General features: G+C 37.3%; 1 protein-coding gene across 1 annotated transcript in view; it reads left to right on the forward strand.

Moving 5' to 3' along the window:
• Positions 1–14,526, forward strand: part of PRUNE2 (prune homolog 2 with BCH domain) — a 100,813-nt gene extending 86,287 nt beyond the window's left edge. Inside the window, exons 12-19 of the mRNA XM_088157013.1 lie at positions 1,345–1,447; positions 3,802–3,933; positions 4,092–4,178; positions 5,366–5,464; positions 7,313–7,348; positions 7,873–7,911; positions 9,360–9,407; positions 11,574–14,526. Coding sequence (XP_088013139.1) covers positions 1,345–1,447; positions 3,802–3,933; positions 4,092–4,178; positions 5,366–5,464; positions 7,313–7,348; positions 7,873–7,911; positions 9,360–9,407; positions 11,574–11,595 — 566 coding nt within the window. The 3' untranslated portion in view covers positions 11,596–14,526. The remainder of the gene's footprint in view (positions 1–1,344; positions 1,448–3,801; positions 3,934–4,091; positions 4,179–5,365; positions 5,465–7,312; positions 7,349–7,872; positions 7,912–9,359; positions 9,408–11,573) is intronic.
• Positions 14,527–15,887: the final 1,361 nt, after the last annotated feature.

The raw sequence follows: 15,887 nt of genomic DNA on the forward strand, positions 1-15,887 counted from the left end.
GGGGGCAGTATGAAAAGCAGAAAACGCCTTGGTGCTTTGTGAACACTGTGCAGCAGTGATGAAAACATTTCTGTATTATCAACTATCTGATTTTAATGCAAATCAAAACTACAGCCCCATAGTCACCACTGTGAAGAAAATTAACTCTGCCAGCCAAAACCAGCACAATTCCAAATAATCTAGGTGAATAATAATATGTGCTGAAAACAGGACTGGAGTTCTGTATGCACTTTAGTTAGGCTTGGATATTGCTCTCTAGTATCCAGAAAGCACTGTAGAAGTCTTAAAGTCTCCTTTTGGAAAAGCTGTGTGTTAGCATTATCCTTTAATCTTTGTCATGAAAACATGTTCCTCAGAGGAATTGATATTATCAAATATTATCATCTCTTCCTCAGTGTCAGTTTTTTCTAGACTCGAAAGGTTTTTGAGAGTTCTCTGAGCATATATCTCTTCTTCTCTGCATTGCTAGTGCTGTCTACCTGCAACCATTCCTACAGCATCTTTGTAATTACCTCCTGATTGTATGTATTCTTTAAGCAAAACTTTCAACTGAAATGCAGGAGTATTTTTTATTTATTATGGATGATAAATACAGAAAATGCATAGCAGCTGCAAAGGAATGTGGAGAAGATTAACCAACATTAATTCATCATGAAAAAGAAACATTTTCTTTTGGATAATAAGCAACTGTGCTGGGCCCTGGAATGGTAATGTTACAGCTTTGAAGATTAACAGCTATCATTAGCCAGTGATGCAGCCCAGAAAATGCCAGTACTGGACAACTGGAGAATCCAAGGTTAAAAAGTAATTTATACAAAATGTGCAGTAAAGGATTTAACTCCTGAATCCCCGGGAGCTTTTAAGGAAGAGTGGAGTACAGTCATAATTGTAATGTTCTAAAGCCTGTGGAGCTTCTGTGGAGCTGCACAGGCCAACTGAGATTGGACTGCAAGACTTTGTGAAACATAATTCAAACAATGCAGGACAAGAAATGTAGCATAATTTCTTTAGCCCCTTAGTCCTCCTCAGTCTGAGGTGAGCATTCGGTACATGATTGCCATACAGCTGCAGTGAACCAGAAGTAAAAGCCTTGATCACTATAAAAAGTTTAGTAGTTGAGCTATGTGTGGTTTTTGAGGATTCAGCTTAGCTGACTATCCAACTTCCTTATCATTTCATGATAGCTCATACATTTTCAAACCTTCGGTATGCAGCATTTTGGTTTGCTTCAGCAGTAGACATAGTAGCTTTATTACAGGACTTTGAGGTTTCTTTTGGTTTTTAATTCATCTTGTTAAAAGCCTTTGACAAAGATAAAAATGTGTTTTCGGTTTTTTTCCACAGGATACTATGGTGATGGTCTGAATGCTATCATTGTGTTTGCAGCATGCTTCTTGCCAGACAGCAGTCGAACAGATTACAACTATGTCATGGAAAATCTTTTCCTGTGAGTGATATGTGAGCAATGTGACAGAGTCTTTTGCGTTAGTACTCAAAATTTTGCAGTGTCTTTCCTTTAAGAGGTAATTTTGCTCGTTAGCAGGAGAGTGATAAGGAAAATAACAGTTTTAGATAAACTGTTCAGTGGACTATTATTTTGGTATGCTTTACCTACTCACCTTCCCAAATTAAGGTGTATTTATTTGTCAGGACCAAATCTGACTGTTAGTGTCTCCCTAAATATCAAGGGATGTGACATCTTCACCTTGTTGGGGCTACAGTCTTTGCACTATTTCACTAATGATTTCCAGGACTTGCTGAGAACAATCAGCAGGGGCTTAGACTGTTTTTCACTGTTCATTGTTTATTATATGTTATCATGATGTAGCCCTAAATGTATTTTTAATATATGCTGTCTTAGGTTTTGGAACTACAGGGCTTTTTTTTTTTTTTGAGATTTGTTTTTTAAAAACAGTATAAGTGGCAGTTGCTGACACAAGCAGCTCTAACTGTGTTTGCTGACTCCAGGTTCTTCTGATTCAGCTAGAAGTGGCAGGGGCCAGTTGGGCAGGACACAAATTTGGCCACATAATCCCAAATCTATCACAGGAAAATTATTCCTAATAACAATTGGTTTGGCAGACCAAAATTTTGAAGGCAGCACTCTCCTGAAGTACCTTCAGCTACTTCCACTTACATCTGTTAAAAAAATCAATCATTCCAATGTTTTCTGTGCTAAAACACAGTAAGTAATTTCTAAAGCCAACAGGAGACCCGGCCTTTGGCATTTGCAGCTTACAAGGCACTCATAGCACAGACCCAGGTCTCCGTAATATTCCAATCTGTCAAGATGCACTTGTTGGCAGCCAGTGCCTTTAACATTGTCTCTATGTGTGAGAATTAAGATTAAGTGTTTTAGTTTCTGGTCAGAACAACAAGACACAATTTCCTTTCGAGTTAATAAACTGACATTTTTCAGACTGTCGAGTTCCATTACTGAAAGACTTGTAGTATTTTAATACTACAAAAGCCAGTACTTATGCACTTCTGTATGTTTCAGTGTTTAAGTGCCTTTAAAGCACTAGATGTTCTGCCCTGTGGGAAGGGCTAATCTTATAACGTGTCAAATAGTAGCTTTGTTAAAGTAGCTATTAAATGAACTTGATGCATCACAATGTCCATGCAATCCCTTGCTTTCCCAAATCACTGTTAGACATAAGCCTTCACAAATGTCAGGCAAAAGCAGGCAATGCACAACAGCGAGGTAAGAATGAGCAGTGGGATGCACTGAGGGAGAAGTGATTTGGATGGGATTTGCCAAATGCAAATGGAACTATTCTAGTTAATGGCTGCCTACTTTATGCCCAGGTAAAATACCACCCTTTGGTGAGAACTAGATTTCCACAATTCTTTTAAAGACATTGCATCCTAAGGCATTTAAGGGTCAGATTAGATTTCCATACAACTGTGAAAGGGGCCATTATGCCTGGGGATAGAGCTGCCTTTTGTAGTAAGTGCACTCAGGCATTCAGGTTTTTAAGGTGTAACTTGTGGTTCTGCACTCTAGTTTTTACATAGGCATGCCTTGAGGCTGTATAGTAGAGAAAGCAGTTTGAAAATTCCTGTGATGATCAGCTCACAAAAGAGCTAGGGCCTTCTGAGTGGACCATCTGCATAGATACTATTAAACAAGAATTTAAATCCTCTTATTTGAATGAGTAGTGTGCTCCTCTAGGTAGGAGGCATTTTGCCCCAAGAGCACTGTCTGATAATGAGTGTTGGGAGTGTTTTGCTCACAAAATGAAGTGATGTTCTGGATGCTCTGTCCCATCAGAACTCATGTTGATGAGTGTCAAAGTATTTGTATTTTGTCATAGACTCGGTAGCAGGAATGTGAGGATCACAAGAAGTATAAAAAAAGGTATCTTCTGACACCTTTTATTATTGTATTGAACAAACTTGGAGATTAGTATAGTGAATAGAAGTTTCTCAAGAGTTTATTTCAGAAGTTCCTAGGACTTCACATGATGCCATGTTCTCCCTTGCAAAATCTCCTGATGTAATTACTTTTTAAGAAAAAACAAATTCACCGGTGATACTTGAAAATTCACTATTAAACTCTGTTATTGTAAGGAAACCACACGTTTTTGAAAACATAAGTAAGACTGTGGTTTTATGCTGTGTATCTACAAGTACCATGGTACTCAGTGCTAAATGTTTGCTTTTGTTTGAAGGAAAAGAAAAACCTGTACTGTCATAAAGTGGTCAATCTGCTTTCATTTATTCCTAGTAGCCTGATTTAGTTTGGGCTCAGTCAGATAATGCACAGTATATGCCCACTGACATCTGTACTTTTATCAGATATGTAATCAGTACCTTAGAGCTGATGGTAGCTGAAGACTATATGATTGTCTACCTGAATGGAGCAACACCAAGAAGAAGGATGCCTGGATTGGGCTGGATGAAAAAATGTTATCAGATGATTGATCGACGGTAAGTAGTGTTTTCCTGTCTGATCCACAGCCATTATTTTAATATTTATTACATTTCTGTAACTCACCTGTATGCCAGGGTTTATTGTATATGATCTTTCTTTATATTTTGTGGGTTTTTTTTCTGTTTTTCTAAGAAACTATTGCTTTTTTACCTAGATTACGGAAGAATTTGAAATCATTTATAATTGTTCATCCATCATGGTTTATCAGGACAATTCTGGCTGTGACACGACCTTTTATAAGGTATGTAGTAAATACCAGTGATTTTCTATGTCTTTGAGAATACATAAGCACTCTAAATCATCAAACATGGCTGTTAATCTTTCGCTGAATAGTGCTTGTTTTATAGCTCATGTTGGGATTTTGGAAGTTGAATCTCATTTTCCTAAGGTGAACAGGGAAAAGTGATTTATATGAATATCTAATTGCAGGAATCATAGGCATGGATGTGTAAACCTGTGTATGTATGTACTGGGAATTCAGTTCCTTAAAATATTCTTTGTTCAGAATCCAGATAAAAAGGATATAGGAAAGGGGACTGCATGTATTTATAATACCTTATTTTAAAATCCTGGCTACAGAACAAGATTAGGCTACAGTTTTGGGTTTTTAAAATATCATTGCTTCTTATATCAGCTCATGGTCAGCTGAACCTTGTGTTAAGATATGGCTATTAAAATTATTAGAGAGATGTTTCTGTCCGAATTAAGGTGCAAATAAGGGCATATGCTGAAGTCAATAGCACAGACTTTTATTTAGCAGTAAATGTGAGGGAGAGATGGAAAGAAATAGAATGGGTGGGAGAGAGAAGAAAGAGCATGACAAATACAGACAGATAAAGTAGAAAAAGTGTCATCACTCCATGATCCTGGTGGCACCCCCTTGGTCCTCTTCTTCTGGTCTTCTTGGTGATTCCAGTCTTGTCAAAGTTATGGTCACTGTCTTCATTGAGTGGGGGAAGCCCACAAAACACAGAATCCATTGCATTCATAGTCACTCAAGTTCAGGGGGAATGCCCAGGTACCTTGCCTTCTAAGATGTTAGAGCTGCCTCTTGCATCTTGGAAGCTGAGTCATTTATGTTCCACTAGTTACCCAGGGATGAATACCTTCAGGCTCCGTGTTAAAGTCCTGGCTCTTTCCCAGAGGAAAGTTTTCACACCTGAGCCATTATGTAAGCAATGACTGGTGTGATAGGAAGTGCTATCCCACCTCACAGAACTTGCCTCTTACCAGGCTTTTTTAGCTGTGGCAGGTGGATTGTTTGAGTCATTAATCATTAACAGTCCAGTCTCTCAGTCCGTAATTGAAACATGAATATCCAAATGCTTAAACATTTAATACATTTAATACATTTCTGGATTTGGTTTTAGTATGTCATAAAAGATTGGGGGGCAAAGTCGATTAACACCTTTTTTTTCTGTGTTTAAGCTCTAAGTTCAGCAGTAAGATACAGTACGTCAACACACTGGCAGAGCTACGTGAGATGATTCCAATGGAATACGTGCATATACCAGACAGTATTGTCAAGTAAGTGATGTACAGTAGCATGTACTTGTTCTAATGGAAACTATTTCCACAAACTAATAATATTGTTAAAGACTGTAAGAAATACAGAAAGCACTTTCCTGAAGTTCTTAAAAATGATTATGTGTTGTCCCACAAATATTTCACTGTTGAATTCAGAAGCAGGAGACCACTGTGTAATGGAAACACAAAATGCAACAGATATTTACTTCTAGAGGAGTGGGAAAATCGTTTGGCCTTTCCTGAGGTATCATCTGTGCTGTATTTTTTCATAACTTTTACCTCTATTTAAGTGGAAGTGTTTTCAAGTTTTAGTTGTGCAGACTAAATAGTAAATGTTCAACAGAAACATTAATTAAGAGATAGCCTATTCAATAGAAGACCGGTGAACTTCCATAGGTTTACTGTTCTTGTCTTGTCAATTTTCATGGTTAAATCCACAACCACTGAAAGACAGTTTCTCAGTTCTTCACTGCTTATGTGAAGAGGTTTTTTAAATGGAGGCATTTCCAAAGGAAAATACCTGTTAAATTGTAGGGAAGTTGATGGCATTCCTCACCTCAATTGGCTTTTTTTCAGAACTGAAAACAACAAAAAGAAATGGTATACCAAGACTGAAAGCATGACTGGAGAAACCCATGGTTTTCATGTAGTCGTTATTAAAAAGGTGTTCTATTCAGGAATTTATTTTTTTAATTGTTCTCTTTAGCAAATGTCCCAGGTTTTGAGCAGCCTGTTCTAGAAAGTAGTTTTAAGAGTAGATACGCAAGTATGATTGTATTTTCATTATGACTGGCCAGTGACAGCTTTTGAAGTTGTCATAGATCTCCTCAAACCTGGCAGGAGTTTTCACACCTATTTCACAGTAGTTGTAAAACACATTCCTTTGTCGACCTGGTAGTGCAGTTCCAGGGAGCAAGTAGGAAGCTCAGGTCTGGCAATGGCAGTTGTGAAAACAGTAAATTACGGTTGCAAAATTAGGAGTCATAGAGATTTTCACTCAACTTCATTTGCTGCTGTAAATGAAGTAAATGCTAAAATTTTACCTCCTTCTTTAGAGGTAAAATGATGCTAAGAATGTGGAGCACAGGCTGTTGGTCAACTGACAAAGAGATGTCCATAATGTTCTAACATCCCTAACAATTTTTCTTCTGTTTTCTGTAAACATTCTAGTTTCTTATAGTTCCCTTTGATAGAAACCTTGTTGTGATGCTCAGAGAGTTTGTCTGTTTCCTTGCTGTGTTTTACCGTTACATTGTATCAGTACACATATCTGGGTTACACACATTTTTTCTTCCCTGTGAATTTAAAAATGTTTGAAAAGTCCATTCACCTCTCAGTCCAGAGGTGAGATGATCACATTAGGAAAAAAAAAACTTTAGTACTTAACAAGTTTTAGGGTAATGCCTACTTCACATCACCAGGAACTGGATGAGAGATCGTGATTTTGCTGATAAAGGCAGAACTGGAAAGATGACAATTACACCAAGCATTTCAAAATATTGTGATAACAATATTTAGTGGCTCTGGCATTCAAGGCATCTGTGAGTGGCTATTCCCATACTGTAGGGAGAAGAGCAGTGTTCAGTTAATAGCATCCCTTCTGCTGAAAATTCAGAGATTCCTATAGAAAAATACAAAACATCTTTTGGCTTTTTGATTGTTCCACTGGCAAGAACAAGCATACCAATTATGCTCAAGAAAAATCGCACCTTTAGAAAGTACATAGTGTTATGCCAGATTTTGGGTTATGTGGTTTTTTGGATAGTTTTCAGTGAAGCACAATACGATTATTGTACCATATGAACTTGTACATCTTTTCTTTTCCTTCATCCACTCTTATCTTGTAAGGTATGATGAAGATAAGTGTATTAAGAGAAGAATGAGGTAAAACTTGCTTTCTAGCCCCTGCTGCTGCTCATAATGGAGTGAATCTGTGTGACAGCCTTTGACCTGCAGGCGACCTCAACAGCTGAATGAGAGAAGACTTGCAATGATGTGGCATCTTACTTTGCCCTTCAAGCTGTTGAGATCAGCCTCCCTTGCAAATAAAACCCAATGAACTGTAAATGTCCTTGACTTGGCCCAGGCTGCAGCTAGTTTAACATTATCTGATAGAGCAACTGAATGCTTTCAGCTCTGTCCACTGGGCATGCCTCAGACCCCTGCTGCTTCTCTCTCTCTGCCTCCAAGTGAGCTAAATAAGGACTTTCAAATTTAAGGTGGGTTGAGCACAGGGATAAATGGTATCATACTGAACTGAAGAGCTTTGGAGTTAGCCTTAAATATTACTGGGTGCCTATTTTAAAAGCATGTACTGTATTTGTTCTTTGCTCTGCTATTGCTCTGCTTTACTCTTATGCTCTGCTTGCTTCTCTGTTTCTTTATATCAATAACTTTTACTCATGCAGACTGGATGAAGAGCTGAGGGAAGCTTCAGAAACAGCTAAGTAAGATAGCTTTCAGCTGGATGCTGGAATTGTATTGTTTCACAGGAATAGCTTGAATGCAGTAGTACATTGTGTTTGGTAGAACAGTCAGCTTGTAGTTTCAATTACTGTGTAAGTTGCCCCATTTGTGAACTGACTTCCCCTCTCACTGCCTTTGTACTGCTGAGTCTCAGTAATAAATAATCATACCCTTACACTTCCAAAAATTTTTTGCTGTTTTTTGATGATTGTTTCTATAGTCATGGGAATGACTGAAATCATGTACTCCATTATAATGGATCATTAAACATTTTCTACTCTTCCCTTTGTATGTCAGATGATTCATACAGCTTTTAAGAGGTAGTTCTTTCTACAATTTTTTACAGTTCGCTAAATTAGGGTTAGCTATCTCAGTTAAGGTAGGTAAATCAATTATACTCTTTCCAATGTTAGCTGGATAGGCCAAGGAATTAATACTTAATAATAATATTATATTATCTATGTTACTTAATAAACCACTTTAAAATGATAACTGTGCTTTAACTTGAATATAATGTGGTAGTATGGTGTAGAATACCAAAGAAATCCTTAAGAAGTGCACAATCCTTCACTCACTGAGCAAAGCTTTAGAAAGTTTGTTGTGCACTTTCCTTGTGTGAGTACTGTGCACAAAATTTCTTAGCAGGAGTCTGAGTCTGTTGGTTCGAGTATAACATTCTCCCTTGTAGTTTTTATAACTAAAGATTTTGAGTTCTGAAGTTTTTTTTCCAGTCACCTTCCTTTTGCTTATGCACTTCAGGATTTTCAACTTACAGTGTCTTCTTTGCTATATTTTTGCCAAAAGTTCCTTCTTTTGCAGTATACGTTTTCCTTCAGTTCTTCTGAGGTTAGTTTCTAAAACAACTACAGAGAAATGTCTAAAACACTGGCCACTGCTTTTTTATTCTAGCACTTAACACTGCCTCAGAAGCAATAAATTCACATAAGTAGTTATCTGATACCACTTCACTATTTTGTTAAACAAAAAGACCTACCCAGCCTTGAAATGCAGCTTCTATCCCTTCTGTTCAAACATTTTCAAATGCATTGTATATGTGACAATGAGAACTCTGGGAGAAAGCTGCTTTCTTGTTATTCCATTTAAAATAGTAGAGGCTGCAGTGTAACAAGTGGAAGGGGAACAAAGTATTCATGTGAGGCATCGCTGATTATTGTTACTGTTGGATGTATGAGATTACTGTAGTGCATTTCCCTTTCCTAACTTAAAGAAATAGCTTAAAAATTTGTTACTCAAACTAATATGTGTTGTCGGCACTAAGATCCCTACATTCCTAAAAAAATACTTTTTTGTTTGTAATGTCAAAGATACTCACTACAGTTAGCTATTACATCCCCAAATTTGTAATATTTTAAAAGAGAAAGAAATCAACACAGAAAAAATGTTTACTCATCTTTTTCCTTGTATCCAGAACTAGCTGCCTCTCAAATGATCCAGAAATGGCTTCAGTGGAGCAGGAGTAAGAATTTATTCCTAATACTGTCATTACATTTTAACATTGTTTTACAACCATGCTGCTAGGAACTGAGGCTGGGTAGACTCCTTAAAGCTTTTTTGAGACCTAAATACTATTATGGTAATGTTCAGGAACAACGTGTACAAGCAGACAAAGCATTGAATCATTATTATATTTATATTTGATATACTTTATGTATGTGTTATATACTGAAGATTTGTTATATTTGTGTTGCACTGGGAATGTGTTTGAAGTGTCCTTAACCATTTCCAAGCAGAGAGAGAATTGTTAGCCTGAGAATATTCAGGTTAAATTGTCTTAAAAACTGATAGAAAAAGTGCAGCATGATCACAGTGAAGATGGTTCCATGCATTATTCTAAATTTTAAACTTTTTTTAAACTTTTAAATTCTAATATTCTCATTCAAATATTAAAAGGACTTATATTTTACTTTGATTTCTGGGCCATACTCTTAACATGCACCTTCTCTTTGGTTTTCTGCTTCTCAGCTTCTTCCATAATTATTTTCCTGATTAAATCTCCAGCATCTTTACGTCTTTTCCTTTCAAAGATGGACTTGTTCCCTTGGAAATGGGAACGTGTCATTCCTCTGGTGTGCTGGTGTTCTGTCTGATGCCATAACTGAAGCATGCAGATGGAAAATCCTGTGCTGCCGCTCTTGCTGTTGGCAGTGAGAGTGTTTGTAGGTGCAGGGTGTCCCGGGAGTGCTGGCATGCCAGGAGAGCCAGCAGCTGCAGTGGGGCGTGTGTCCTGTTCAGCGCGCACAGGGAGAGGGGTTGAGCCCTGCTGCCCATCTCACAGCTGTGTAGAACACACTGTTGTCTCACACTGCCCAGGAAATATTATAAAGTAAACCTGAATCATCAGCAAAAGATTCCATCAATAACATGAGTATTAATAAACGGGCAAATAATTAGAAGTATATGTAGCAAAAAGTTGCATAAATAAATTGAAACTTTGGGTTTTACTTCTTAAAAAATAGTGCTGTAGTAAGCTATCATACTGTCATACCTCATACACAGCTTAGAACCATAAGCTAAATTCCTGATTCCTGGACTGGTTGACATGGTATCTCATTTTTTTTTTTTTCCTCAGACACTGGTTTATTCTATAATGAATCAATATGAGAACTGTTTTTGAAGTATAAAAACAAAAAATTACATGTTAAAGATTCTTTGTATATGATTTTGACCTTTTGTGGCTTGAACAACTTTCCTGTTTTTCTCAAAAGATAAGCTGGGCAGCAAAAAGCAACGAGAAGAAAATTTATATTTATGTTAAATAAATACAGTTAAGGCCAAACTAATGTTAATTAATGGTATTTCTTTTCTTTGCATAAATACGAATCTGTCTTCAGAAGTGGCAATAATTTTCCTGTGATCGTATCCCTTATTTCTTGTGTCATTTCTTCAGGAAATAGCATCCTATGTAAATCCTTTCACTCTAAGAACCGCAGTTTTAGAGACTTTTTTTCTGTATGCTTTCTGCTGAAATGCCTCTGGAGTCTGCCCAGCACTTAGTTTGCTTCTGTTGTTTCTTTCATTCTGTTCCAAAGGCTTTTGTCTATTGTCTTGCTCCCTTGTGTTCTGTTTTGTTCAACTCCTTGCACTTCATTACTTTAAAAGAAATATTGTGAAATAATTCATAAATAACAGTAACAGTTCATAAATTTTGAGGAAACTTTAAATTATGTATTCTTTAAGGGAGATTGTATCTTGAGGCAATATTTATGAAGACAGCTTCTTACTCTGAAGAATACTTCTGAAGTGTTTGATGACATGTGCTTTGCGCTAAATAGCAAAACTGTACGCCTGGGAAAATTTTTAGGAGTACCCATTCCTGCCACATTGTTGTGTCATTCCACCAGTGGATCTTACCTCACCTGATTTACTTCAGATTGGAATTGATGAAAAAGTAGTTGTTAATTTCAATAAAACTCTAACAGAACTTACTAAGGTGTGTACTTTCATAGATGTAGATAGGATGTGTGTAAGTTATTTCACATGTACTGCATTGAAGTAAATGAGAGATAAGGATGCTCAATACTTTGTGGGAGCTCAGGACTGGGAAAATAACTAGCCATGTGTTTTCAGAATACTCATTAATTTTATTGTTGTTGTTCTTTGTCGTTTTGTCTTTAATGAATAGCATTGACATGACCCTGAAATAAGAAGCATCGTTGCCAGGCATTTGAGGAAGAGGGTTCACATGGATTTTCATCACCCAGACAATCACAACCACGGTGTACAATAAGTGATTTGGTCAACTGTGTTTGGTTTATAAGATTCCCCTGTCATTCAGCAGTTTAAGAAGACCAAAAGGGCCAGTCCTATTGCCATGGAAACAGCAGAATTTTGGGGCCTGGTTGTTTTTGTTGTTTTCTGAAACAGTTTTCATTAGGAAAGCTATATCATCTAGCATTGATTACTCTGTGTGTGTCATTTCTGTTTAAAAGGATACCATTTTACCAACAGTATGCCTCATGAATAGGTCAATGAGGATGGGGATTTTTTGATTTTTGTCTTCAGCATATTAATGTTTATGTATAGCTGAACATGATAGTTATTGTTACAATTAGTGTTAGTTTGCTTGTGCCACAGAGCAGCAGCAACTTTATTGTTTAAAAATAATGTTAGAAATTATGCAAGACTTTCTTGAACTTGGCAAGCCATGTTAGATCAGGTTTTGGCAGCCTGCCCTACTGAAAGGTGTCCCTGCACAAGGCAAAAGCGCTGGAACTAGATATTTTTTAAGGGCCTTTCCAACTGAAAGTATTCATGCTTTTATGAATTTGTGTTTCTTGCTGTCTGAAAAGTGTTTCCATCTTCATTAAATGACTTTTTTATTTGGTCAGAGAAAAGTGTGATATACTAAATATTAATAATTAGTCTCGTTAGACTTCCCAGAGGTTGAATGAGTAACTGAAATTAATTTTATTTTAATAATTCAGTTTAGTATATTTATTTAAGGCATAATTTTCTAGAAGCACCTAATCCTGTAAATGACTTTCATATATTCTAAAATCCTTGGAGCATTAATTTATTTCTGCTTTCTAAGTCTGTTTCTTCCAGAACACTTCTTTTTAAAGTTATGAGTCTTCCAGTGACATCCTGTCTCCAATTGTAAAGGCTAGTAATTCTCTGAATATGAATCAAATATTATTTCCTACTAGGAGCTGGAAGCTGGGAGTCATATGTTAGGAATATTTGTTAAAATCTTGCTCCAGGTGTTTCTATTAGATAAAAAAAATAAGTCTTATAATGGTATTTATTGTCAGTGTCACAGAACACACAAGTAAAAGCAAAGCAAAGAAAAAACTGTAAGCATCTTTTGTTTGCTGCTGTCCTATTTATTGGCACAAAAGATACTACAGTAAGTCCTACTCCTTACTGAGCAATAGCTTCAGTTTCTCGGATCATGCTTTTGCAGGATTGTGCAAATTAATTTTCGAGTGATTTCTGTTTGTCAGCTTTAAAAAGATGAGAGTCAAGAATATGACAAATGTTTTCTCTTACCCTAATGAGTACACATATGCACTTTCCAAACCTGCTGACTCATCTGCCTTTTGGGAAGTCCTAATGGAAGTTTTCTTATTACATACTCTCTGAAATATTATTCTTTTTTCACAATATTTTTGTATATCCTAGAATTACATCTGTGGTTTCTTTACTTTGTAAAGAAATCCTTAGACATAACAAGATAAGTTGCACCTTTTTAGTATGCTTTAGCTCTAGTCCTGCTTTCAGTTCATATTAATGAAAGAGCAAACAAGCAAAGTATTTCCTGAGGCATAAAGTTTAAGCAGAGGCAGTAGAGGATGAGCCTTCATTTTTTCAGCATTATGCAAACTGGAAGTGAAAGTTCTATTCTGTCCTTCATTTAAAGCTTCGATGTTTTTATTCTGCAGTTTGCACATTTCCAACTCTGTCAGTTTCTGTCTTGTATTTGCAAGGTCATTGTGTGCATAGTTGTTCAGCTCCTGTAACAAGGACAGATAGAATTGTCAGAAAGGCAAAAGAATGCTTTCTTATTGGCCAGCATGAAAACCGAAAGTGCCCTCTGCAGTCCTTGCTCTGTGCTGGTATCTCTGTTTTACTTGGTAGTCTGCTGTATCACATCTTCCTGTCAGTTCCTGTAAATTTTCACAGAGGAAGGGCCTAATCCTGCTGACCATTGTTGCTGCTCTGTAACACTCTCCTAAACTAGGGTCTGGTAGTTTCCACCTTTTCTCAGATGTTTGAATCCTGGCTTGTGTCTGCCTTATAAAAGTGCTGTCACTTGGTATATTGGGGATAATGTTTTATGTACAGATTAATATTTGTATTGACTTTCAGATGCTAATTAAGCTTCATTAAGGTTTAAACTATTAAAAGCATTTAGTAGCATGAAGTTGCATCTTTTGCAGACTTGTAGTTTAAGCCTCTTAGGACAAGCCACATGACTTGTGATGCAATGGATAAGAAAAGTTTCCACGAGAAGAGAAGATCACCATAAAGGAGAGGTTCAGCACAAATCTTCATTCACTGTTTGAGATGAAATGGGGTATAAGGGATTTGTGATTTTAATGGTGGATGTCAGCACAGAGTTGAATTTAATTCTATTTGCTTTGTGTGAAATTACTAAGCAGCAAAGTTACGAATTATTATGATTATTATGGGCAGAATAATGGTGGCACCTTAATATGAAAGGAATTTGTTTAAGCCAGATGTCACATTAAAACAAAATGGAGCATTGATGTGATAGTTAAAAAATGACTGCAGGATCAAAGTGTGGTTATCTTTGCTTATTAACATATTTTGAAAAGTTTTTTAATGTTATGGCAATTCTATGTTATACTAACAATAACATAACAATATTACTAAATCAATAGTTTGTTGAAAGAGAAATATAGTACGTATGATTGCACAGATACATGCTTTTATATATGGATTTTTTCTACTGTGTATCAGAGTGCTCAGATGAAATATAAATTAGCAGTTGCAATTTTTTTTTGTTAAAACACCTATGCTGACTTAAATTATAGATTAAGCAATACAAAGATATCTAATAGCATTGTATGGATATATATACCTATGAATCAGAAATAAAGAATTGCAACCCACCACTGGACATACTTTCTTTCAGCTCGAAATTGTGGGTTTTTTTATTCCCTGGGTGCATGGAAACACTTGATTGGTTCAGATCTGTTCTTTGCATAGTTACAAATATTTTATTTTGCATTCCCTGTTTGTCCTTCCAAAACTTAATTGAAGTCAATTTTGTGTCTCATGGTATTATTCCCCATCTTTGGGTATTAAAATCCTGGCTTTGTTGTACTCACAGTATTGTTCCTGAAAGAAAGCAGAAGGAACTCTTTAAATTTCATTCTAATTTGTGTCTGTGCTATTCTGTAAAAATCAAATACACAGATAGTCTCAGTCCATCTCATGTGTCAGAAAGGCAAAAGCTGTGGGGCAGGAGGAGATTGACTGTGAAACCACCCTGAGCAGATTAACAACCTGATTGACTTCAGTGAAGGAAGGGGTGTCTTGGTTTGAAAGACAGGAATTTGCTAAGAAAAGGCAAGAGCTCTTTCCCTGAGATGGAGACTGCAACTCCCTCCCCTCCAATTATTATAATTTTGAAATCAGAGGCTTTCAGGCGAAGATACGGGGATAGGAATAACATTTCTTTACTAATATATCTAACAAGGCAAACCACAGAAACAACAACAGCTATAAAAACTGACAACCAAACAGAGCAGTGTAGCTCAGTTCCAGTCCCTTTGGCCAAGGCCTCTCTCCCTGCGCTCAGTTCCCGGTGCTGTGGGCAGGGCAGGGCCCGCGCAGCTGAAGGCGCTGGGTGATGGCGGCAGCGCCCAGGGCTGAGAGGGATGGAGGAGCCGCTCCCCCCTCAGTCGTGGTGCTCGGCAGAGTGTCCGGAGGCAGTGGGATGAAGTGGGAAGGCAGCAGAGCGGTGTCCAACAGCAGGGAACGTGGCTCCCGGTGTTGGGATTGTGGGGAGGGTGGTGGGTAGAAACACCGGCCGCCTTCCTCCGGCTGCACGAGTGAGCGAGAATAGCCAAAAATACTTAGCATAACAATGGGAAAAATTCAACCCCCAACAAGGGGTCAGAGCTGGTGGACGTGGAGTCCTCTCACCTGCCTCGTACACTGTGCCCACATGCCGGTGTGTATCAAATGGACCAGTTTGTACTGCCACTACTTTAAGTACACCTGCATGATTTTTAGAGCTATCCTGAGCATTGTCCAGTGAAGCACTGAGAAAGATTAAAGGGGATGACCTGTGGGTTCTTAATTGCCACCCATCTGCAGGTAGCTCTGTGAGTGCTCCTAGACCTTTTCAGAGCCAAAGAAGCTGGATTAAACAAACCTTTCATGATCATTTCTTGACTTCTAATGGGTTTGGAGATTTATCACATGTTTATCAAATTACTAGTTTAAATGTTTTAAGTGACTCTCA

The sequence above is a fragment of the Sturnus vulgaris genome, chromosome Z (genome assembly GCF_052056855.1).
Source record: "Sturnus vulgaris isolate bStuVul1 chromosome Z, bStuVul1.hap1, whole genome shotgun sequence".
Taxonomy (NCBI): domain Eukaryota; kingdom Metazoa; phylum Chordata; class Aves; order Passeriformes; family Sturnidae; genus Sturnus; species Sturnus vulgaris.